We start from the raw sequence: 23,117 nt of genomic DNA, 5'->3' as shown, positions 1-23,117 counted from the left end.
TTTATTGTGATCCACACAGTCAAAGGCTTTGGCATAGTCAATGAAGCAGAAATAGATGTTTTTCTGGAACTCTCTTGCTTTCTCCATGATCCAGCGGATGTTGGCAATTTGATCTCTGGTGCCTCTGCCTTTTCTAAAACCTGCTTGAACATCTGGGAGTTCACGGTTCACATATTGCTGAAGCCTGGCTTGGACAATTTTGAGCATGACTTTACTAGCGTGTGACATGAGTACAATTGTGCGGTAGTTTGAGCATTCTTTGGCATTGCCTTTCTTTGGGATTGGAATGAAGACTGACCTTTTCCAGTCCTGTGGCCACTGCTGAGTTTTCAAAATTTGCTGGCATATTGAGTGCAGCACTTTCACAGCATCATATTTCAAGATTTGAAATAGCTCAACTGGAATTCTATCACCTCCACTAGCTTTGTTTGTAGTGATGCTTTCTAAGGCCCACTTGACTTCACATTCCAAGAGGTCTGGCTCTAGGTCAGTGATCACGTTATCATGACTATCTTGGTTGTGAAGATCTTTTTTGTACAATTCTTCTGTGTATTCTTGCCACCTCTTCTTAATATCTTCTGCTTCTGTTAGGTCCATACCATTTCTGTCCTTTATCGAGCCCATCTTTGCATGAAATGTTCCTTTGGAATCTCTAATTTTCTTGAAGAGATCTCTTGTTTTTCCTATTCTGTTGTTTTCCTCTATTTCTTTGCATTGATCACTGAGGAAGGCTTTCTTATCTCTCCTTGCTATTCTTTGGAACTCTGCATTCAGATGCTTACATCTTTCCTTTTCTCCTTTGCTTTTCGCCTCTCTTCTTTTCACAGCTATTTGTAAGGCCTCCTCAGACAGCCATTTCGCTCTTTTGCATTTCTTTTCTATGGGGATGGTCTTGGTTCCTGCCTCCTGTACAATGTCACGAACTTCCATCCAGAGTTCATCAGGCACTCTTATCTATCAGATCTAGTCCCTTAAATCTATTTCTCACTTCCACTGTATAATCATAAGGGATTTGATTTAGGTCATACCTGAAAGGTCTAGTGGTTTTCCCTACTTTCTTCAATTTAAGTCTGAATTTGGCAATAAGGAGTTCATGATCTGAGCCACAGTCAGTTCCTGGTCTTGTTTTTGCTAACTGTATACAGCTTCTCCATCTTTGGCTGCAAAGAGTATAATCAATCTGATTTCGGTGTTGACCATCTGGTGATGTCATGTGTATTTTTTGGGCTTTCAGATTTAGCCTTGGCTACAGCAGACCTTTTTGTCTCTGTCTCTGTGCACGTTCAGCTTACCCTGCCCTAGGCACACCCCTTCCCACAGTCCCTAGGCACACACCATTCCCCATCTTCAGACCTGCGTTCTGAATGTCCCATCTCACCACAGCAGGCTTCTGAGCAAATTCTGCAGGCCACTCTGGGTCGCACGCCTGGCAGCCCCTCACCACTCACTGTGTTTGTCAGCAGGACACCCTCAGAAGGTAGGGAAGGAAACAAGAGGTCAGTTTGGCCCCCAACCCTGTTTATTCCTCTGTCTTAACACAGTGGGTTCAGATCCCGAGTTTGCACGCTATGTGGCAGGAGTGAGCCAAGCAATGCAACAGAAACGGCAAGTCCAACATGGTCGCCGCCCAGGCAACCCCCGGGGCCACTGGCCACCCATGGATGATGCCCATCGGACCTGGCCTTTCCCAGAGTTCTTTGCAGAAGGGTGAGTGCTGGGTGTGGGCGGGAAGCTGAGCTTGGGGTCTGGGCGTTCTGCAGGGGACCTTGGTGTATACTCTTATCAGGCCAGTCATTTCTAGGCGCCCACGTGAGAGAATGGCACATGGTCAGATCTTAGGGGTCAGAATTTCGTGACTGACTGTAGGACGCCAGGTGGCATGTGGTGTCCCTGTGCATACACCATTGGTATGAATTGATGATTTCTGAGACAGGCTCTTCTGCCCTGGACAAGGGTCTTATTTGGTAGTGTTGGGGACATAATTGCATGTTTAACACAGTCTTTAGCTGAAATGAGCATGGTGATGAAACCTGTGTCATTTATGGAATGTGATCCTTGTAGCCTACAAAAAAATAAAAAACATAGGTGTACAGTTCAGGTTCTGATGTATTGAGAGAACTGTGGATTTTCATCATGAAGACCTTTGGGGGAGTGATTTTTTTTTTTAACACCTCTTATTGCTCCCTGATTAATAACTCCACACAGCTAAAGACCATCTCAGCTTTTTATTTGCTCAAACATGAATTGCATATATACACCACAGCTTCTGAGGCATTTTTAAAGGAAGGAGAGAGACAAGGGACCACTATTGGTTTGTGAGATAAGAGCAGGGAAAAGACTGTTCCCTTAGGGCTGGGGTGGGGGTGGGCCTGGCCTCAGGCTGTCTAGCTGGGGTCCAGGCTTGCTGCCTGAGGCCTGGGACCAGCTTCTCTCTTTGTCTTTCAGGGATGGCCTGCACAGTGGCTGGGCAGGGGCTCAGGGAGACTCAGCCAGCTCGAGTGATGAGACATCCTCTGCCAACGGGGACAGCTTGTTCTCCATGTTTTCAGGGCCTGACCTCGTTGCTGCTGTGAAGCAGAGAAGGTATGAAGAAATCTTTAAACCTAAGAACAGAGGGATGCATGAATGTGCTCCACAGCTTAGTCCTCTACAAAGCTTAGTAGCCTCATTGTTTCCCGGTACCCACATTGAGATAGGGAGAGGACCTTTTCCAGTACTGTCTTGCTGAAGCTTGGGTGGTGATGTCAAGTTGGGCTGAGTTTTTACTGGGCGAACAGTCTCATGCTCATGGTAGCCAAAAATACCCGTATGACAGGCTAGGGAGTATTATGGAGAACAGGGTCTGTTGAGGCTGGTCTGCGCCTTATAGGGGACAGCCCTTTCCACGGGAGGAGCAGGACCAGGACAACCAGGTTCTGATCAGCTCACCAACAGGCTCTGCAACTCCAAACGTGGGCCTGGCCCTCTCTTACCCTCAGTTTCTTCTTCAAAGGTGGAACTGGATAAAAATAACCTCTGAATGGTATTTCAGAGTTGAAAAAAACAGAGTATATTTGGAGCTAAAGTTTTCAAGTGTAAGTGTTAGTTGCTCAGTTGTGTCCAACTCTTTGCAACCCCCATGGACTGAAGCTCTTCAGTCTCCTCTGTCCATGGGATTCTCCAGGCAAGAATACTGGAGTGGGTTGCCATTCCCTTCTCCATGGGATCTTCCTGCCCCAGGGATCAAACCCGGTTCTCCTGCATTGCAGGCAGATTCTCCACCATCTGAGCCACCAAAGGCATTATAAGTTTTTGAAAGTAGTCACAAAAATGAAAACGGACCCTGAAATAAGAGAAGAATTTGTTTAGAAAGAAATGGAGAGACTGTTGTGGGTGTGAGGAAGCAGAGGCCTGCCCAGTTGAAGGGACATGAGCAGGAATAGAAAGCACATGGGGTCGCCTGGGTGTCAGAAGTCACGCCCTCGTGTGATAGGACCAGGGTCCGTCAGATAAGAGTGGGGAGCAGGTAGATGAAGATGGAAGGGCACCTGAGTCACGCAGACTAGGATACACAGAGGAGTCACTGTGGTGTTGGCAGTGATTGCTGATCCAGGCTGGGGTGCATTCTCATGCCTGGCCCTGGGCTTGGCATTCACGTACATGTCTTCACTTAATTGTCACAAACGCTGTGTTTGTTTACTAGGGCTATCATATCAAAGAACAACAGACTAGGGAATTATTTAATAGCAAGGATTTTTTCTCCTAGTTCTGGAGGCCAGAAGTCTGAGATCAAGGTGTCAGCGAGGTTGCTTTCTTCTGAGGCCTCTCTCCTTGTCTTGCAGCTGGCTCTCTTTCCCGTGTCTTACATGGTGTTCTGTGTACCTCTCTGTCCTAATCTTCTTTCCTTATAAGGACACCAGTCATGTTGGATTGGAGCCCACCCTAATGACTTCATTTTAACTTAGATGTTTAAACAACATATCTCTAAATGCAGTCACACTCTGAGGTACTGGGAGTTGGGGCTTTGACATATGAATTTGGGTTGGGAGGGGACACCTTCATTTATTCAGTAGCTCCTGTCATGTACCAGGCACTGGTGATAGAGCAGCAAACAAATCAAAGTCCCCTTCTTCATGAAACTGATATTCTACTGAAGGAAGGCTGATAAAATCTAGTATGTTGGTTTGGATTAGGTTCTATAAAGAAAAATAAAGTGGGGTATGAGGGCAGAGAATGCAGGGGACAGGTGGATTTCCTGTGTTCCAAATGAGAGTCAGGGAGGCTTCTGATGAGCAGAAAGCTGAACAAAATGATGAAGTGGCAGGGGGATATGTGGGGGAGAGAAAATCAAGGGTGAGATGCAGGTTTTTGGCCTGAGCATCTGTGTGAAAGCGGGGTGTCGTGGACCCTGATGTGGAGGACTGCAGGAGGAGTGGGACTGAGCCTTGAGAAGTGAAGACTGGAAATTGGAGAGGCTGACGAGAAGTCCAGCTAGTCGCCACCTCAGCAAAGGCTGCTGCTGCGTGCCGGAGCACTGACAGACTGACTTACCTGGCTGTCTGCTTGCTACGTCTGCCTTTTTCCTTCTACTTAATAACAAATTTTTTCATGTTAGTGGTAAAACTAGCAGCTTTTGTTTTTTTTTAAGTCAGCTGTCTGCAGTGCATGGTAAACCGTCAGTCTATATCTGTTGACTAACTTAACGAAAGGCTGGAGCTGGCGGACTCAGCAGCTGAAGCGGCCGGTGCCAGTCCTTGTGCCCGCCACCCCCCACCCCCAGCCCAGCTCTGTCACGGCGTCCAGAAGGGCACCACACCATGGCGACCCACCTTTGTCCCTGCACACAGTGGGCCCAAGGCCTCCCCACCCAGAACCAGTGCCTAGAGACACCCACTCCAAGCAGCTAGGTGTGCCCTGGAGGGAAGCCGGGTGGCAGGCAGGCAGCCACGGTGCTGAGCTCTGAGTTCTTTCAGGAAGCACAGCAGTGGTGAGCAGGAGACCAGCACGCTGCCCTCACCGCCTCTTCTCACTGCGATGGAGGACGTGAACCAGGTATGTGGGCCCGGCTCTGGCCACAGAGGGCTGGCTTCATGGGTACGGACCATGGGCAAGGTTCCAAACCCTTAAGTTTTAAGAGTTGTGTGGTGGGGTTCTTTGTGGTGAACAACTCTCTTCCTATGATTTTTGTCTAAATGATCAGCCATCTCAGCAGATTCAAGAGCCACGTGCAGAGGAAGTTCTGGGGCTGTGCTGTCACAGCACAGATGATGGCCATTAGCCCATGTGGCTACTTAGTTGAAACTGCTTAAACGTAAAGATTGAGTTCCTCGTTGCACTGGCCATGTGTGGTGAGCAGCTGCTGTACTGGGCGGCGTGGACAGAGCACGTCTGTGGCCGCACTCTCCGCTGGGCGGTGCTGCTCCAGGCCTGTGGGGAGGGCGGGGGCTCGCACCCTGTTCCCTCAGTGGGCGTGAGGACCGCAGACTGCGGGAGGTGGGAAAGGAGGGTCATTTGCCAGAAATGCCACTGAGAACCCTCTTCTGTCTCTCAGGATAACAAAACCAAAACGTGGCCGCCCAAAGCCCCCTGGCAGCACCCTTCCCCGCTGCCCAGCACCCTGCCTGGCCCAAGCACACCACTCTATGCAGTCGCCAGCCCCGGCAGCCAGTGGAGCGACACCATGCAGATGCTGCAGTCCCCGGTGTGGGCCGCCACCAGTGACTGCAGTGCCGCCTCCTTCGCCTACGTGCAGACCCCGCCGCAGCCCCCGCCCCCACCAGCGCACAAGGCAGCCCCCAAGGGCTTCAAGGCCTTCCCTGGGAAGGCTGAGCGCAGACCGGCCTACTTGCCCCAGTACTGACCCCGGGCCTGCCTGCCCGCCTGCTCAGAGCTTTTGGGGCCAGGGGCCCCAGCCCAGGGCTGACTGGCTGACAACAGCCCCCCCAGAGGACCAGTGCACCCCTGTCCCAGGCAGGGATCCTTGGGGATGGAGGTGGTTGGCAGCTCCAAGCCTTTAAGGCCTGGCTTCTCAAAACTCTGGAGGCATCAGACACCCGGAGGGCCAGATGAAGATGGAGTTTTCTGACTCTCCTCAGGGAGATGCTGGGGGATCTTTGAGTTTAATAAGCACTTCTGGTGATTCTGATGCAGGTGGGCCACTGGCCACACTTTGAGAAACACAGCTCTCAAGTTTGTAGACCCCACCGCATATGTTGGGAAGGCGTTGGGGCTGAAGGCTGAGAGCAAAACTGACCATTCTTCTGAAACCTTCCCTTTCCCTCCTTAACATGTTGAGTGATGACCACACCAATCACTGTATTTTATAGCTATTTTTCATATAGGTTTTTAGTTAAAGTATCTCCTGCCTAAAATGCATTGAATATTTTAAGATAACAAATAAGAGTGGCTGGAGGTTTTTCAACACTATATTTAAGCTTCTACGAACTGGGCAAAGGGTAGTATATTTGTGATGAGAAACAATCACCTGGGTTTTCTGTAGATGGACAGCCCCTTACCACCTCCAGCAGCACCCAAAGGGCGTGACCTTTACCGGATTTACAAAAGCAGGATCATAGCCCTGATGGTGCATGGAGATGAGCCTGCTGGCTGCTGTCCCTGTGCAGGATAAAGCTACACCTTCTGCCTTCATATCTTTCCACACACAACCAGAGGCTTTGATATGGTTTCCGAACGTAGGGGTGTGGTCAGGGGGGCTACAAAGAGACACTTGAAATTGCAGTAACATTGTGAGCTGGCTCAAGACAAACCAATTAAGATGTAGATAGGAATTAATTTAAAAGTTTTTCATTAAAAAAAATAAACCACCTCATTTTCAGTTAACATGTGCTGTTAAATAGATAACATCCTGTGGATTTAGGGATATTTTTCCAGCCAGAATGGATCCAGAAGAATTGAATGGTGCTTAAATTGAGAAATAATAAATATATCTATATAGACTAGACATATCCCACTGTATATTAATTGAGGTTACAGAAGTTCTTTATATAAAACTTATTTAAATTTTTCATATTTCATCTTTGAAAAAGTCTAATTGAGAAAAATCCATAATATTTTCTGGTATGAAAGTTTGACAGTATTAATATTTTTTTTTATATTTTCTTAAATCATTAAACCATTTTAATATATGTTAACTGCTAATAAATGGTTTATTCTTTCTAACTCCATATAAGCTTTTCCAGCAAAGATTGTAATAACACAGTTATGTTCTCATTTTTCTATGAATATAAGAAAATTTATATTTAAAAATACCAAAAAGAATATATATATATATATGTATGTAGACACACTAATTATAGAGGAACCTTAGGGTGTCTGAGCCCGGCCATCTGAATCTTTAGTACTGTGGTGCCAGGGTGTCTCCAGGCCTCGGGTGTTGTCTTTTGTGCTGAGTGGGGATGTCAGTGCTGCCTGTAGTCATGATCCTTTCACCGTGGGTTTGGAACATTCACCTCACCATGTTTACAGAGAACTATTTTGTCCATAGACTTTTCAGGCACGTGCTTTGCACCACCCCTGCGTGGCTCTTGTCTGTGTTGGCTGTGACAGTGTGTGCACTAATGTCTGTTGAAGTTACCTGTGGCTGTTTACTTGTAAGATAGTTTTCTTCTCTCCTTCAGTAATGTGTCTCCAGTACCCCGTGTTTCAAGTTCTATTATACTGAAGTACCCCTGTTTTAATAGTGCCTCCCCAAAGACCTCACCCTGGACAGAGGTCAGTCATTTATGCTCCAGCGCAGGTGACATCAACATTGCTAACGGTCACTTTCCAGTCTGTTTTTCTCGATTAAGGAAGACATTTTGTAATTGTGTCTCCATGGGCTGTGAGACTGTGTGAAGCTGTTTGTGTAGTCTCCTTGTGGGTGCTGTGTTCTCAGCACCGCCTTGCTTTGAACACTGGTAATTCCAGGTGCTGCGCTCGGCAGAGGGGTCTTGCCAAAGCGCATGTGTGTGTGTGTGTGAGTGTGTGTGTCCTTTGTGTGGCCAGGCGTGGCTGCCTTGCTCGTGTGACTAGTTACAACGCTTCCAAACTGGAACTCTACATTTTGTATCTTACTTTTAAAGCTCCTATAAGTAAAATAACTATTGGCTTTATTAAAATATACCTTTAATAATTTTTGGATCTCTGTCTAAAATGAACTCCAGCAGATAATCATGTCAGAAGCCCTGTCTGATTCATTACTTTGAAAAGCTGCACACGAATAGGTTTTTAGGTCAGCCTGTCCTCTGATTCTGAGCCCTTGCAAGGGTAATACCTCTGGGGGTGTTAGGATAAGCCGGGGTGGGCGGGTGCTGGTGTACAGAAAGTGGGACAGCCTACCACATCTCTCCTGTTGGCTTCCCTGAGGCCAAAGCTGAAAGGGCCTCTGTGTGGTCAGAGCCACTGTTGCGGTGAAGGAGGCCACCTGAAGAATGCAGACTCTTCTTGGGTTGTGGTCTGCCAACACACACATTCCACCAAGTGTGGGCACTTGTGAGCTGCCCAGCCAGCCTTTCCAAGAGGCAGACCCAGGGATGAGGTCTCCCCTAACTCCGCCATGTGTCAGACCCTCCCTCATTGGTACAAGAAGGACTAGTTGCACTGGATGGTGCCATCCTGCTGTAGAGAAGGAAAGATTGTAAAGTGGGAACCACAAAAGGAAGGGGGAGTTACAGGAGAGTTTCAACTCATTTTCACTTACAGCAAGACAACATTTGATTGAAACTTTTTCCATGAACTTAAGAAAATGGAGTAAATAAGTATAAACATATAATCTACCAGTACAAGTACCACTCTGGCTTCTTTCTGCTGAGACTCCCAGAAGCTGAGCATGGGGACATTAAATACACCTCAGGACAAGGTTACTTAGTAACAGCCATGTTGTATGAGTATTGCTAAGGAAGACACTGAAATTTCATAATAAAATGCTAGCCAGAACATTTTATAAATGTTAAACATTTATAACATAAAATGTAAACATTTTATAAATTGTATAAAATGTGAATACATTTTAGTCACACCTGTTCCTATTTAACATTAGTACCCAGTGCTGTTCTCCAGGCAAGAATACTGGAATGGGGTTGCTGTGCCCTCCTCCAGGGTATCTTCCTGACCCAGGGATTGAATCTGAGTCTTCTATATTTCCTGCATTGGCAAGTGGGTTCTTTACCACTAGCACCACCTGGAAAGCCCATATTCTTGCCTGGATAATCCCATAGACAGAGGAGCCTGGAGGTCTACAGAGGGTCGCAAAGAGTCGGACACAACTGAAGTGACTTAGCACACACGCATGCACCCACGCACATGGTCCTGTTCACTGACTTCTGAGTGGCAAGTGGTGGAGACAGGAGTCCTGTAAACCCAGCTCTGTCCTGAATGGGTGGGATGGAAGCAGACAGATGTTCACCAGAGCCTCAAGAAGGTCCCTGGGGGCTTTGGCTCAGCTGAGAAATGGAGGAGGACACACAGGCAGGTCCTTGTGAGGCTGGGGACCCTCCTTTTCCATCTGGGGTTCCTGGGAAAGTGGGCATCCAGCTCTGGGAGTGTAGCTGAAACTCTGCAGCCCAATCATGGTGCTGGGAAAGGACGGTCCACTGTGTGACCTGTGTGATGTGCTTCCTGATGCGGAGCCAAGAAATAAACCTTGCCAAAGGTCAGCTCCTTGATTCCCCAAAAGACATATATGTGCACAAGTGACTGTCAGGGTCTCAACCACATGTGCCTGGGAATCTGAGGAACCTCTGGGGCCAGGCTCTTGAAAGTAACACAAACAGATGGCCTTAGGATCCACAGGGGTTGACTGGCTGGGCCCAGGCTTCTGCTTGTCTGTGAGGGGGACTGTATGTGGGCCTAGGTGAGGAGGGAGGATTGTTTCACGAGTGTCATATTCATTTCAACATTTACTATTGTCACGCTCCTTGCTAGGATAGGAGCCAGGCTGCATAGCAAATGAAGTCTCTGCCCATAAACTCAGTCTTTTAGGGAAGACCACTCCCTCTTTCCCATTCTTGGTAAGAGATACATATTCAAGCACTCAATGCTAGGCAGAAATCCTAGAAGATATTTTTGATCTTCTTTACTCTCCTCTTTCACTTAATTAGCAAGTTCTACAAGTGCTACTGTGATCTTCCCTGGTAGCTCAGCTGGTAAAGAATTAGCCTGCAATGCAGGAGACTCCAGTTCGATTCCTGGGTCGGGAAATTCTCCTGGAAAGGGATATGCTATCCACTCTGCATTCTCGGGGTTCCCTGGTGACTTAGACAGTAAAGAATCCGCCTGCAATGCAGGAGACGCCGGTTCAATTCCTGGATAGGGCAGATTCCCCTGGAGGAGGGCATGGCAACCCACTCCAGTATTCTTGCCTGGAGGACTACAGTCTGTAGGGTCACAAAGAGTCGAACACCACTGAGCAACTAAGCACAGCACAAGTGCTTCTGCAAGCATATTTCAATTCCACCAAGTTCTTACATCTCCACTGCCATCAACCTGGTCCTCCCCATCTCCTGCCTTTACTTCTCAGGCCTAACGTCTCCTGGACATCCCTGCTACCTCGAGGAAGCCTACCTACGGTGCCCACGTGCCTGGGCCTTTCCATCAGTTCTGTCCGGCCAGAGCTCAGCCTCTACCTGGCCTTGTTTAGTACTCTGCTATAATGAGAAGGCAATGGCAACCCACTCCGAGCAGTACTCTTGCCTGGAAAAATCCCATGGATGGAGGAGCCTGGTAGGCTGCAGTCCATGGGGTCGCTGAGTCGGACACGACTGAGCGACTTCCCTTTCACGCATTGGAGAAGGAAATGGCAACCCACTCCAGTGTTCTTGCCTGGAGAATCCCAGGGATGGCAGAGCCTTGTGGGCTGCCGTCTATGGGGTCGCACAGAGTCGGACACGACTGACGTGACTTAGCAGCAGCATAATGTGTGTTTGCACATGTCCCTCTCGCCGGAATCAAAGCCTCAGTAGAGGAAGGAGCAAGTCTTGTTCATGGCCACAAGTGCAGGGTGCAGAACAGTGCAAAGCAACTCCAGATAATACAGACGAAATGAGATGCCGGTAAGGTCAGAGGCAAATTCTAATACAAAACCAAAACACAGAACTAATCTAGAATCTGTTTTCACATCGGGCTAAAAGAATACGCAATGACCAGGGTTTGTACTAGAGCCGCAAGGAAGGGCTGTTTAGCTCTTTACCAAGCACAGAGTTTTCTCTTAGGGTGAAAACCCACGCCCATGTGCGGAGGGGAAATTTTTTTTTAAAGACGTCACTGGATTCACAAGGATAATCGGGCGACATCCCAAAGCGAGAGAACTCAGCTGAGCGGGCAGTCACCGCGAGAACGCAACACGAGCTCCGAGCCTTCTGGGGCCGCTGACTCAGCCATCTGGGTTGCTCTTAGCCTGCGCATGCGCAGTCTGCCCCGACCCGGAGTCTGCGCACTTTAGCGCACATGTCCATCCCAGACGTGCGGGCTGAGGCGTCTGCAAGGAAGGGGTGGACCTAAGGAGCCGGTCAGGAGCCGGCGGCTGTCTGAGCGCGGGGACATGCGCACACGTGCACCCCCGGACGTGCGAGCCCACACGCAGACGCGTGCGCACCCCCGCCCGCTCACTACCTGCGCTGGTCCCGCCTCCCCTGTGCTTACACGCGTGCGCACCGCCCTTCTGGACTGTGTGGCGGGTCCCAGGGGATTCGCGGAGTTCCGGAGAACCGCGACTCCTCGCCTTTTCCAGGTCACCGTGACTCAGCATCCTCGGTGGGTGCACCGCCTCGGAGCAGCTCGCGAAAATCCATCGGCGTGTATCGCCCCACACTCGACTTCTTTCAGACTCGAGCCCCAGAACTGCTGCTACCCTATCCCGGAACCTCCCTTTGCCCTTGTCCTGGTGATCTGTTCTCCATGCCCTCCCTGACTCCTGTCCAACGGCCCTGAATTGAAGCCCGACTTAGGTCCACCCTTCAATCCACCCGTCTGTCTCGGTTCATAGCATTTTGCCGAGGGTACTTGAAAGTGCCTGGCACTGGAGCGGTCTGTTGAACTTTGAAAGCCAGGTTTTCTTTGGATGGTGGTTGTCAGCCCTGAGTCTGGATGCATAGAACCCTCTGAGAGCCACTTCTGAACACTGGTACTGTGCAGTTTGCAGAGAGGGCTTGACTCAGCATGTGGAGCCGATTGTGGGGATGGTGGTAGAAAACAGGTTTAACTTTTTCAGTATATGGTTTAGTCACTAAGTCCTGTCCGACTCTTACCCCATGGGCTGTAGTTCACCAGGCTCCTCTGTCCATGGGATTCTGCAGGCAAGAATACTGGATTGGGTTGCCATTTCCTTTTCCAGGGGATCTTCCCGACCCAGGAATCAAACCCAGGTCTCCTGCATTGCAGGCAGATTCTTTGCCGACTGAGTTATGAGGGAAGCCACTTTATCAATATAAATATGAAATTACCGTAATATTTTTCCAAACTGCAGACCTCACCCCACTTTCCAAGGTTTGATTAGAGAGGCTACCTCCACACCCCAGTGTCTGATCTCCCCCCACACCACCACACACACGCGCGCGCGCGCGCGCACACACGCACACACACACACACACACATGCTGCACCTTTCCTGGTAAGAATCTCCTTATTGGCCCTACTCAGATGCTCAGATCCAGTCCAAGGGGAGCAGTGTTGATCCAGTGGTTGTATTCTCCTCTGCCTTTGCATATGCTGCCGTCCTTACCTTTGGAAATGTCATTCTTGGCCATGTCCACTTGTAAAATTCTACCCTGTCAATCAGATTTGAAGGCTTAATTGATGTTCACATAGAAGGGGGAAGGGGTAATGGAGAGGGCCTGGAAGAATTGCCTGCTTCTCCTCATTCCCTGTACCCTTTTCCCAAGGCTGAAGAGTCAGGAAGTGGCCCAGGACAGGGCCATGGCAGGGTTGTGATTAAGAACAGGGTTCAAGACTGGGGCAACCTTGAACTGATTCTCTTCTTAGTTTAGCAGAATGGCTATTTTCAGATTTCTTAGTTTGTCTGTTATGTGGAGAAGATAATGGGATATCCCTCATGGGGTGCTATGAGGGTTATGTGGCAGAGAATTTAGCACAGAGCTCTGCATGCAGTAAACTAGCAGGAGTAGGAAAGTAACCATACTTTCCTGCTAATATAGAAAATCCACACAACTAGAATTTCAGTGTACAATCTTAAAATATTACGGGAAGATCTGAGAATAGGTGGGAAATCTGGAATAATTGAAGCTGCTGGGAATCACAGAGGCCAAACTGCTGGAGGTGTACATTATCGAATGTTAAAAAGAAACCTTTAAAAAGGTAATCATTGGAGGCCTTGCTTCCTTCCTTTTTAGGACCTAGGCTGCTCCTGTGGGTTTCAGGTGGATGGAAGTGGACATTGGGGAAGATAGTGTGGCAGGGGGCAGGTGAACACCCATAAAATCTTTGGAAAGATTGGGAGTTGTAAATGACAGCTTAGCTTAGAACAATGTCAAGATGAGGGGAAATCAGTGGTTTGTGCTGCAGCTGCAGACCGAGGTGGCCTGGCCCCAGGAACTTGGGTGATGTGGTTCACTCTGCCATCTCTCTGGAGGTCGTTCTCTTCATGATCTGTCCTTTCTGACAGGCAGCTTAACACTACAAAAAACTTGAGTTTTTCCTACTGGCTTTGGGTCCCTGTTTGGCTGTCTTGGGCTTCCCTGGTGGCTGAGACGGTAAAGAATCTACCTGCAATGCGGGAGACCCAGGTTCAGCCCCTGGGTTAAGAAGATCACCTGGAGAAGGGAATGGCTACCCACTCCAGTATTCTTGCCTGGAGAATTCCATGGACAGAGGAGCCTGGTGGGCTATAGTCCACAGAATTGCAGACAGCTGGACATGACTGACTTTCACTTTTGACTACTTAGGTCATGTGTTCATCTCTGGCTTAAATCATATGGTTCATCTCTCTTTCGGTCAAGGAGGCAGAGGAAGAAACCCAAGGGTGAGAGGTAGTGGCTTTGGATCAAGAAAACAGATAAACAGACGTCTACTGTGATCACTGAAAAGAGCCTGCTTGAGAAAAAGGGAGGCAGTGGCTCCTACTGTTGAGAGTCGTCAAAGGAATCATAAGCAAGTGGATGATATGGGTAATAGCTCCAAAGACTGGCCTTCCTGTTGGAGGGAGTTCTGTTCTGAAACGCAGGATTGAGGGCTGAGAGTGCTGTTCTGTGCAGATAACTGCTTGGATGGGAACTCTGTGATTGGAAGGTTTCTCAGAAACTAGTGGAACAGATGCTGTTCAGCACTGTCAGGGTTCTGCTGGATATGGGAAGCCCGTTTAAACCTCAGAGTTGACAGATGACCCAAAACTCTGGACAAAAAAGGGCCATGTGGCAGGGTTGTTCCCTGCAAAGTCCTGTGACCATCTCTTCAATCTCTGACCCTCTCTTTTCCTTCTTTATCTCCTAAAGATAAAGATAAACTCAAATAATTGTGGGCAGAGAGAGAAAGGCCAGAAGTGGCAGTGACAGCATGGTACTGGGGGGTAGGTCAGAGGAAGATCTAAGCCTAGGACTGAAGCAGGACAGGGCACACGCCTGGATGGATGGCATTTCTGGGGGAACTGGGCAAAGCACAGTTTGAGTGCACAGTCCTTGGACCTATTCTGACTACATTTACTCTGTCTTACCCACACTCTCCTCTAGGCTCACGACTCCCAAGTTTTTCCTCTTGCCTGAACCATCCCTCCTCATACTCCAGACATGAACACCCAACACAACACCTCCACTTAGATGTCTAATAGGTTTTGAAAACTTGTCAAAAATAAGATAATGATCTTCCCCCTAACACTGGCATTTCTCCAAGATGCAATGGCAATTCCATTTTTCCAGGAATTCGGGTAAAAAACCAGATGTTATCATTGACTGTTCTTTTTCTTTCTCTTAATTCTTCACTCAATATATATAGATCACCAGGCCCAACTCCTCCTACCTTGACACCTTCATTCCTGGCCTGCATTCTTGCTGTAGCATCCTATCTGTTGTCCTTACTTTCATGCCTACTGAATTGTTGGGCTGATTCTTCGGTAAACATGTCAGATGATGCGCCCCCTTCGTTTAAACCTTTCAATGGTTTCCCATCTCTGTGGGAATAAAACTCAAAGTTCTCACAATGACTTCTTGCTTTCCTTCCCTCTCTGACCTCATCCTCTTTCACTCTCCCCTCATTCACTCCGCTCCAGCCACACTCGCCTTTTGCTGTTGCTAAAATATCAGCCTGCTTTCCTCAGGAATTTTGCAGCTGCTCTTCCCTTTGCCTGAACACTTCTCCCCCAGATATCCAAGTGGCTAGATTTCTCACCTCCTTAGTGCATTTTGCCTTGACCATTCTACTCAGAATTGCGTCTTCTATCTCCAGCACCCTTTTCAGTTTTCCTTTTCTCAGTAGCACTTACCAGCATCTGATAAGCCATATATTTCACTTGTCACCTAAGCGTCGCAAACCCCTGGAACACTACCTGTAACACAGGTGTTGGAGGGAGTTGTGTTCAGTGAATGAATGAACTAATGAACTAATGAAGCAGGCAGGAGCTCGGCCTCTGTTCCCCAATCAATTTCAGGCAGAGGCTGGCAGAGTAGCAGCAGTCCAAGTGGCTGCCAGTTAGCAAGGAGAGAAGAGCTGAGGACCCGGATCCTCGGCTGTGGGCTTGGTTGCCCCCGAGCTCGGACGGAAGAGCGGGACGGGGCGGGGCCAGGGGCGGGGCGGGGCCGGGCGCCTGCGCCATAAAGCTCGCTGCGCCCCAAGGCTCTCCGCCTGCCGTGCGCCGCTCTCCACGCTTCCTTCTCGGCGCTCGCCCTGGTCCGTGTTCCCAGCCACTCACGCCATGGCCGCGCTCACCCAGAACCCGCAGTTCCAGAAACTGAAGACATGGTACGAGCAGCACGGCTCTGACCTCAACTTGCGCCGCCTTTTCGAAGGGGACAAGGAGCGCTTTAACCGCTTCAGGTGCGTGCGCGGGACGGGAACGCGGGCGCGGACGTGCCGCGCCGGGATGCGGCTCACGGAGCCGTGCGGTGCAGGGCCGGGGCCCAGAGGGCGGGGCGGCGGTCCCCGGGGTTGGGGTCAGCCGGGGATCCGGGCCCGGGCCCAGGCCGCACTTCGTCCTTGACGCCTCCTTGAAGCAGGTTTCCGGGTGCTCGCCGGAGGTCTCGGGGCCCCGGCAGCTTCGTTTGGAGGAGTGCCTCCCCACCCCCCCGCTTCCCTTACAGGGGGACATCTCTCTTCCCTCCCCTACGCCCCCATCAGTCCCGGCTGGCTGAAGCAGCCCATCTTTCCGCGGTTGTGAGCAAGGGCCCTCGCTGACGCAGCAGGCGCGGAAGGGCTGCTCCCCACTTCATGCGGTCCTGGCTTAGAATGCACCATCCGCGGGGTGTGGTCAGGGTGGGACAGGCCCGCGGGATTTGCGGGGAGCCGCGGTGGAAGGCTGGAGGGGTGGGGCTGTGATTCCTGCCCTGGAGGCTAGATCCGAAGACCGGTGAACGAGAGGTAAAAGAGGAAATCTTGGGGGTTGGGAATGGCCAACTCATTGGTGCAGGTATAGGGCAGGGGAGATCTGTGGCGCCAGATTTGAGGTCACTGATGGCCAGCCCTGTCTTCCGGGGCCTTCCCTGAGTAGGTTGGGTCTCAGAAGCCCTGGGCCAGAATGGTCACTCTGTGACCAAGGCGGTGGCAGCGCTCCCAACTCGGTCTTCCCATCCCCCAGCTCAGTTTTAGCGGAGCACGGGCCCCTCACCCAGTGGCTGCATCTTGCACTGTGCTGCTCCTGCTGCAGGTCAGCTGGGTGGGCGGGCAGGTGACAGAGGACACCACTGTGCTGGCCAGCTGAGGCTTGTTTGGATTTGGCACGGGGAGGATGTTTTTTCTGGAAGCGTCTTGTCAGGGAGCAGTCTGGGGTGTGGTGGGCAGCTTCTTCTGTCTTTCTGCAGCTTGAACCTCAACACCAACCGTGGGCATATCCTGGTGGACTACTCCAAGAACCTGGTGACGGAGACTGTGATGCAGATGCTGGTGGACCTGGTAATGTTCTGCTTTGGAAGGCTTGACTGGTGACCCATGATGTGGCAGGCGAGCAGGGCTCCTGGTGCCCCCAGATTCCTGAGCATCTTTACTTCTTTCTCTTAGTGGATCTCAGTTACTGCCTCTGTGCCCCTGCCCCTGGCTCAAGTTCTGACTGGCATCCCAGGGGACCCAGTGCCTGGATGTCTGAGCAGACCCTTTCCAGGCAGTGGGGGAGGGCGCTAGGCTGCAACCATCTGTCAGTCTCACTGGGGATCTGCACCAAGCCTTGTGCTTGGGGGCTTGGACTCTTGATGACCATCGTGGGTGGGATCAGGTCTCAGTGTCTTCTCTTCTCAGGCTAAGTCCAGGGGTGTGGAAGCCGCCCGGGAGCGCATGTTTACCGGTGAGAAGATCAACTTCACTGAGGTGAGCTGGCCAGTGGACAGCAGTCTCTGCACACCCTCTGCAGCCTCTTGGTTCCCTTTGGGGTGCATCTGACGGTTAGCAGCATCGCCTTGTGTCATACTTCTCTTAGGCAATGCTTTTGCTTAATGAGGGACCTGAAGGTCTGTTTCCTCAAGCAAGTTGCAGGGCCCAACACACCCCAAGACACACCCCATGGTGTGTCTTCCCAAGCCTGCAGTCTAGATCTGGTGAGTGTGGATGGCTTCTGGTGTCTATGTCGGCCTGGGAACAGCAGCTCTCAAGCCTGCAGGGAGAGGGCTTCTCAAGACATGGTCAGAAAAATTAACTCTGATCTGTTCTTGCTGCAAGTTTTATTAGTGAAAACCAGACTCCTGTCTAAATCAATCTCCTCAGTGGGGGGAGTCAACAGGAAGCTATGGCAGGGCCAGGTCTGGGCCACCCTGTTCCTGAATTGCTGTGGAAGCCTTGGAGGCATAAGAATCACTGAGCACTCAGAGCATCATCCTCTTAATGTTACTAGTCTTCTTTGACACACGGGGAACCTGAAACTCAGAGATCAAGTCACTTAATCTAATGTCATTCTCTAAGTGGCAGATTCAGTATTCAAACATATCCTGTCTTTCACTTCTGGGCAGTTTGAGGGAGGCTGCAATCAAGGAGGGCTTCCTGGAGGGGTCATTTCATTGCCTACAGAACATGGCTCAGAAGTGAGGTTGGACAGGGTGAGGGTAGTGTGGCATGAAGCCCTCCACCTTAGCAAGCCTTTCCCTGGGTTGGAGTCCTAAGATCATCCCTTCCTGTCCCTCCAGAGTCTCAGATATGTTTCTTTCAAGGCCTCTGCTCCCCGAAGCTCGATGGGACTGTTGATAAGGCCAGCTGCCTGGCGCCTATCACACACTTAGGATCTGTTTTGGTTTCCGGTGGTGGGTGTGATGGAACACTTGGTGAGGGAAGGTTGAGTTGCTTGCTTTGCTCCACTTTCAAGGGGCTGGGACACTTTTCAAAAGGTGTCAACAAGCACCATGAACTTTATACTAGGAAGATGAGACTGGGCTTCATGAGTGTTGGTCCTCTGTAGCTACTTATTGCTTGTCTCTGGCCTGTGTTGCCACCTGTCTGCCTTCGCTCACTCCATTTGGCTTTCCTTGACTTTATATGCCCTGAACATCCGGGGGTCACTGGGGCCTGTTCTAGGCCCGTTCTGGTCTCTCTCCCCTTGTGACTGTCTGTAGCACATAAAGCAAGGGGCACTTGCCTTGCTCCTCCTCTCCCCTGGATCCCGGGGTGGTCCCTACTTCCATGAACACACAGTGGGTTCTCTGTATGAGTCCAAACACTTAACAGACCTTAGGCCTAAATGTCCATTGGGTGCAGCTGGGTGTGTGGCTGCACTGGGGTGAGGGCCGTCACACGCTGACTCTCGCCCCCAGGATCGGGCTGTGCTGCACGTGGCCCTTCGGAACCGGTCAAACGCACCCATTTTGGTCGATGGTAAGGATGTGATGCCAGAGGTCAACAGAGTCCTGGAGAAGATGAAGTCTTTCTGCCAGGTATGGGCTGGACTTCCCACTAGCCATGTGTGTGCTTGTATTTGGGAATCTAGGGGTCCCAATGGGCCGCCCTTCCACTCTCCTTGGAGAGGACCCCAGCTCTAAGTAACCTGAGGTGGGGGCCGCGTGTGTGATTGCTTGCCATGGGGGGCTCCGCTAAGGCACGGACTCCCCTAACCCTGTTCACGGGGCACCCGCTACTAGCAGCCATGGAGCAGCCTCCTTCCTGAACTGTAACACCTGTGGGCTTCCGGTGACAATCTGGCCAGGACAGAGATCTGAAAAGAAAAGTGAGGCCTCTGGAGGGTGGCATAGTTGGGGAAAGACTTGCTTTTTGTAACCTCTGAAGTCATGGATCCTTATTTCCTGGGCTAGAACTAGATAAAATTAAAAACTTAGGATTTTCTTGAGCACACCCCTGCCAGATTTCCAGAGGCAGCCTTTATTTACTGTTGAATCTTGTGGAAGTTTCCTGTGCACGCACTAGCCTGTCTGTTGTCTCTTCTGTGAAGTGCACACACCCACACGTGTACACACACGAGCCGCGTGTCCCTGCTTCAGCATTAATGCACATAACTGTGCCTCCTTCTCCTCTGTGGGTGTTGGGGTTGCCTCAGAGACCCGCCGGAGAGTTCCCCACATATATTGCCATTGCCTTAGTGTCTGCCCCAGGGATGGTTCTGCAGGAGTTCGTGGATGTCCTCAAGCCTATAGTGCAGGGGTGCTGTCTGTGGGCCGAACTGTTTGTGTGGACCTGTGCACGTCTCTGTGTGTGGTGGTGCCTGCCCTGGGAGTGATAATCTAAGCTTTGGTCAGCTTTTCCCATGTGTGGCTGGTCAAAGTCTGGTCACTTTGGGTGAGAGCCATCTTCTGACTGAAATAGCAGGAGGCGATCTGGGCATCCATCCTAGAGGCAAAGGCAGCCAAGTAGGACTTCACATGGTGAGGAAGGCTTGAGATCCTGATTGGAATCTGAATTCCAGAATGTCCCTTCACAGTGGTTGGTGCTGGTGATGGGCTTTGGATGGAGGGGAGGGCATTTCCCCCCTTCATGGATCACAGCCTTGTCGCGGTCAAGAGGCTTTTGTAACTCAGTGAAGCTATGAGCCATGCCGTGCAGGGCCACCCAAGTCAGACGGGTCATAGTGAAGGCAAAAGGAGAAGGAGGTGGCAGAGGATGAGATGGCTAGATAGCATCACCAACTCAATGGACACGAGTCTGAGCAAACTCCAGGAGATAGTGGGGGACAGAGGAGCCTGGCATGCTGTAGTCTGTGGGGTCGCAGAGTGGGACATGATTTACTGACTGAGCAACAGCAGCAAAGGGTGTTTCCAGCTGTCAGGTGTGAGCGCAAGCACTGATGTTGTCTGTCGGAAGTGTGGTGTGCAAAGGCATGCCAGGTGGAGAGTGTGTGGCACTGGTTGTCTGGGAAGCTGTTTCCAGGAGAACTCTCCCTTACAGCTGGCTGCTGGCGTACCTGACTTAGACTGATGGGTATTTATAGTACAAAAAAAGCTGCTGAATAGCAGCATTTCCCTGATGAGGAACACTCCCCAGGGCTGGGCTCTCAAAAGTTCACCAAGATTGGGTGAGAATGTTCACTGTGACCTTGATTGTCACGGCAAAACCTGAAAACAGCCTGCCCTTATTTATCAGAGGACTGACCAGTAAAATCAGTGTATGTTCATATACTGTAGTCCTGGGCACCATTAGGAATTAGGGACCTACAGCTGCGTTGACCTGCTCTTCTGTTCAGGATATACTGTGAAGTCAAAAAGGGAAGTTACAGAACTGGTGGGTTTCGTTAGACACCATCTGGTCAAATAAAGGGTATGTGTGGTTCTAGTAAAGATACAGGAAGTTTCCCTTCTCGGATGCTTTATTATAACAAAACTGATGATGAGATTGAGGGTTGAAAAGCTGAGTAATTTTTCTTTCTGTATTGATGGAAAAGTGCTCATGGCCGTTATTATCTAAAAGAAATAAAGTTACTGGGTCTTACTGGTTTGGGGAAAGCCATGTATATTAGTTTGCTATCAGTATGTAATAGATTACTCCAGAATTTAGCAGCTGAAAACAACAGTCATCATTTCGGTTGATTGGTTCTGGCTCCAGTCTTATAAGGTTGTCGTCAAGATGTTGGCCCAAGGTCACATTCATCTGAAGGCTTGATTGGGGCTGGAAGATCTTCTCCCAAGATGTTTCACTGGCACTTAGTGCTGACTTTTGGGAAGCTTTAGTTTGTCACCTTGTGAACCTCTCCATAGGCTATTTGAGTGTCCTCATTATATTGAATATTTGCACGGTTACATCCTGGCTGCTTTCATAGTTTTTAGAAACCTCTGAAAGGTGAATATAGTAGTATCTTTTATAGATAGCTTAAAAAAAATGTAATGTATAGATATTAGCAAGTCCATAAGTATTTCTATTCCCTTCTGAAATCTAACATTGTTTCGCTATAATAAAGAAAAAGTTTAAAAGGAAAAAGACCATGAAAGTTCTATGAGTGAAAAAAAAACTCCACAGTGTTATTTCGTAAGCTTGTTAGTATAGTTTTATACTCCTAGGGGCTTTTGGTCAGCATTCTTGTCTCCAAAAGCATTCTTGAAAAGTATCTATATTTTACTTGCACATACCATAGTTGTTTCTTGATGATTATATATTCAGCATGGAGCTTTAAGCTCCATTTCATCCCAGCATGGATGTATGGAAGGCAGCTGCTTTGGGAAGAAAGTATGAAAGTAAGGTTGAAATGCATGAAGTAAGGTATGGGCTTCCCTGTTGGCTCAGTGGTAAAGAATCCATCTGCCAGTGCAGAAGACATGGGTTTGATCCTGGGTCAGGAAGGTCCCCTGGAGGAGAAATTGACATCTGAAATCTACTCCAGTGATCTTGGCAAGAAACCCACTGCAGTAGTCTTGCCTGGGAAATCCCATGGACAGAGGTACCTGGCAGGCTGCAGTCCATAGGGTCAAAAAAGTCAGACTAAACAACAGGTTAGCGACTATAAAACAACAACATGACAAAGTAGCTGATTTTTCCCTGAGTGATTGCTCCAACAGAAAGCAGGGCAGAGTGCCTCAGGGCCTTTTATTATTTTGAGCTAGCATTAGAAGTTACTCTTTCTTTTCTGTAATACCCTGTGGGTTGTACAGGTCAACTCTGATCAGAGTGGGAAGGGACTACACAAGATCATGAATGCAGTGCCAGGAGGTGAGGATCTCTGGGAACCGTCTTGGATGTTGGTTACTGTAGTCTGCCTTCTGGCTCCCAGTAATTCATCCTGTTCCTTCCACATGCAAAATACCCCATTCTCTTTCTCCTGATGCAGTTATCAGATTACAGTGTCAGTTAGAAGTCAAGAACCTCATAATCTAAATTAGGTTCAATTATATCTGTATTTTCTTTAACATAACTCAAATGCAATTCCTTTCAATCTGAAGATATGTGAATTAAATAGACAAGTTATTTTCCCCTCACACACTCAACATACAGTGGTGAGATAGGCATAGGATACCTATATAGGATAATTCCTTTGCAGAAAGGGAGGAAAGTAGGAGGCACACAGGAACCATTGATCCAAAGCAGTTCTTTTTTATTTAATTGGAAAATAATTACAATTTTGTGATGGCCTCTGCCATACATCAACATGAATCAGCCATAGGCATACATGTGTCCCTTCCCTCTTGAACCCCCCACCCACCTCCCTTTCCACCCCGTCCCTCCAGGTTGTCACAGAGCACCAGGTCCAGAGCAGTCCTGAAATTCACCAGATGCTTGGTTAGGACTCAAGGTGTAGGCATCATTCCTCAAGGCTTTTGGCTTTGTTCTTTTTTACATGAAGGGTAGTTTGTGTTTGTAACTGTTTGTTTTTTCAGTCTGCTTACTTCCTATAGAAATGTGGGTTTTGAGGGGGACTTCCTTGGTGGTCCAGTGGTGAAGACTCCATACTTCCACTACAGGGGGCACAGGTTCGATCCCTGTTTGGGGAACTAAGATCCCACATATCATGCAATGTGGCTAAAAAAAAAGTTTAAAAGAAATGTGGGCTTTTAAAAATATTCTTAGCTGTGCCACACAGCTTGTGGGATCTTAGTTCCCTGAGCAGGGATTGAGCCCAGGCCCTGGCAATGA

General features: G+C 49.4%; 2 protein-coding genes across 4 annotated transcripts in view; both read left to right on the top strand.

Annotated features, from left to right (window-relative positions):
- The window catches only part of GARRE1 (granule associated Rac and RHOG effector 1), an 89,018-nt gene extending 80,906 nt beyond the window's left edge, over positions 1-8,112 (top strand). For all 3 annotated transcript variants that reach the window (XM_055412297.2, XM_055412296.2, XM_055412295.2), the window contains 4 exons: positions 1,542-1,707; positions 2,446-2,583; positions 4,953-5,031; positions 5,531-8,112. In XM_055412297.2, the coding sequence (XP_055268272.2) occupies positions 1,542-1,707; positions 2,446-2,583; positions 4,953-5,031; positions 5,531-5,839 (692 nt within the window). In that variant the 3' untranslated portion in view covers positions 5,840-8,112. The remainder of the gene's footprint in view (positions 1-1,541; positions 1,708-2,445; positions 2,584-4,952; positions 5,032-5,530) is intronic.
- Positions 8,113-15,738: 7,626 nt separating this feature from the next.
- The window catches only part of GPI (glucose-6-phosphate isomerase), a 28,932-nt gene continuing 21,553 nt past the window's right edge, over positions 15,739-23,117 (top strand). The window contains exons 1-4 of the mRNA XM_055412299.2: positions 15,739-15,953; positions 16,934-17,024; positions 17,364-17,432; positions 18,863-18,982. Coding sequence (XP_055268274.1) covers positions 15,832-15,953; positions 16,934-17,024; positions 17,364-17,432; positions 18,863-18,982 — 402 coding nt within the window. The 5' untranslated portion in view covers positions 15,739-15,831. The remainder of the gene's footprint in view (positions 15,954-16,933; positions 17,025-17,363; positions 17,433-18,862; positions 18,983-23,117) is intronic.

Source organism: Moschus berezovskii, chromosome 22 (genome assembly GCF_049115385.1).
Source record: "Moschus berezovskii isolate FMDL1 chromosome 22, NW_MosBer_1.0, whole genome shotgun sequence".
Lineage (NCBI taxonomy): Eukaryota > Metazoa > Chordata > Mammalia > Artiodactyla > Moschidae > Moschus > Moschus berezovskii.
Note: the sequence above shows the minus strand (reverse complement) of the source record. Positions and strands in the feature narration are given on the sequence as shown.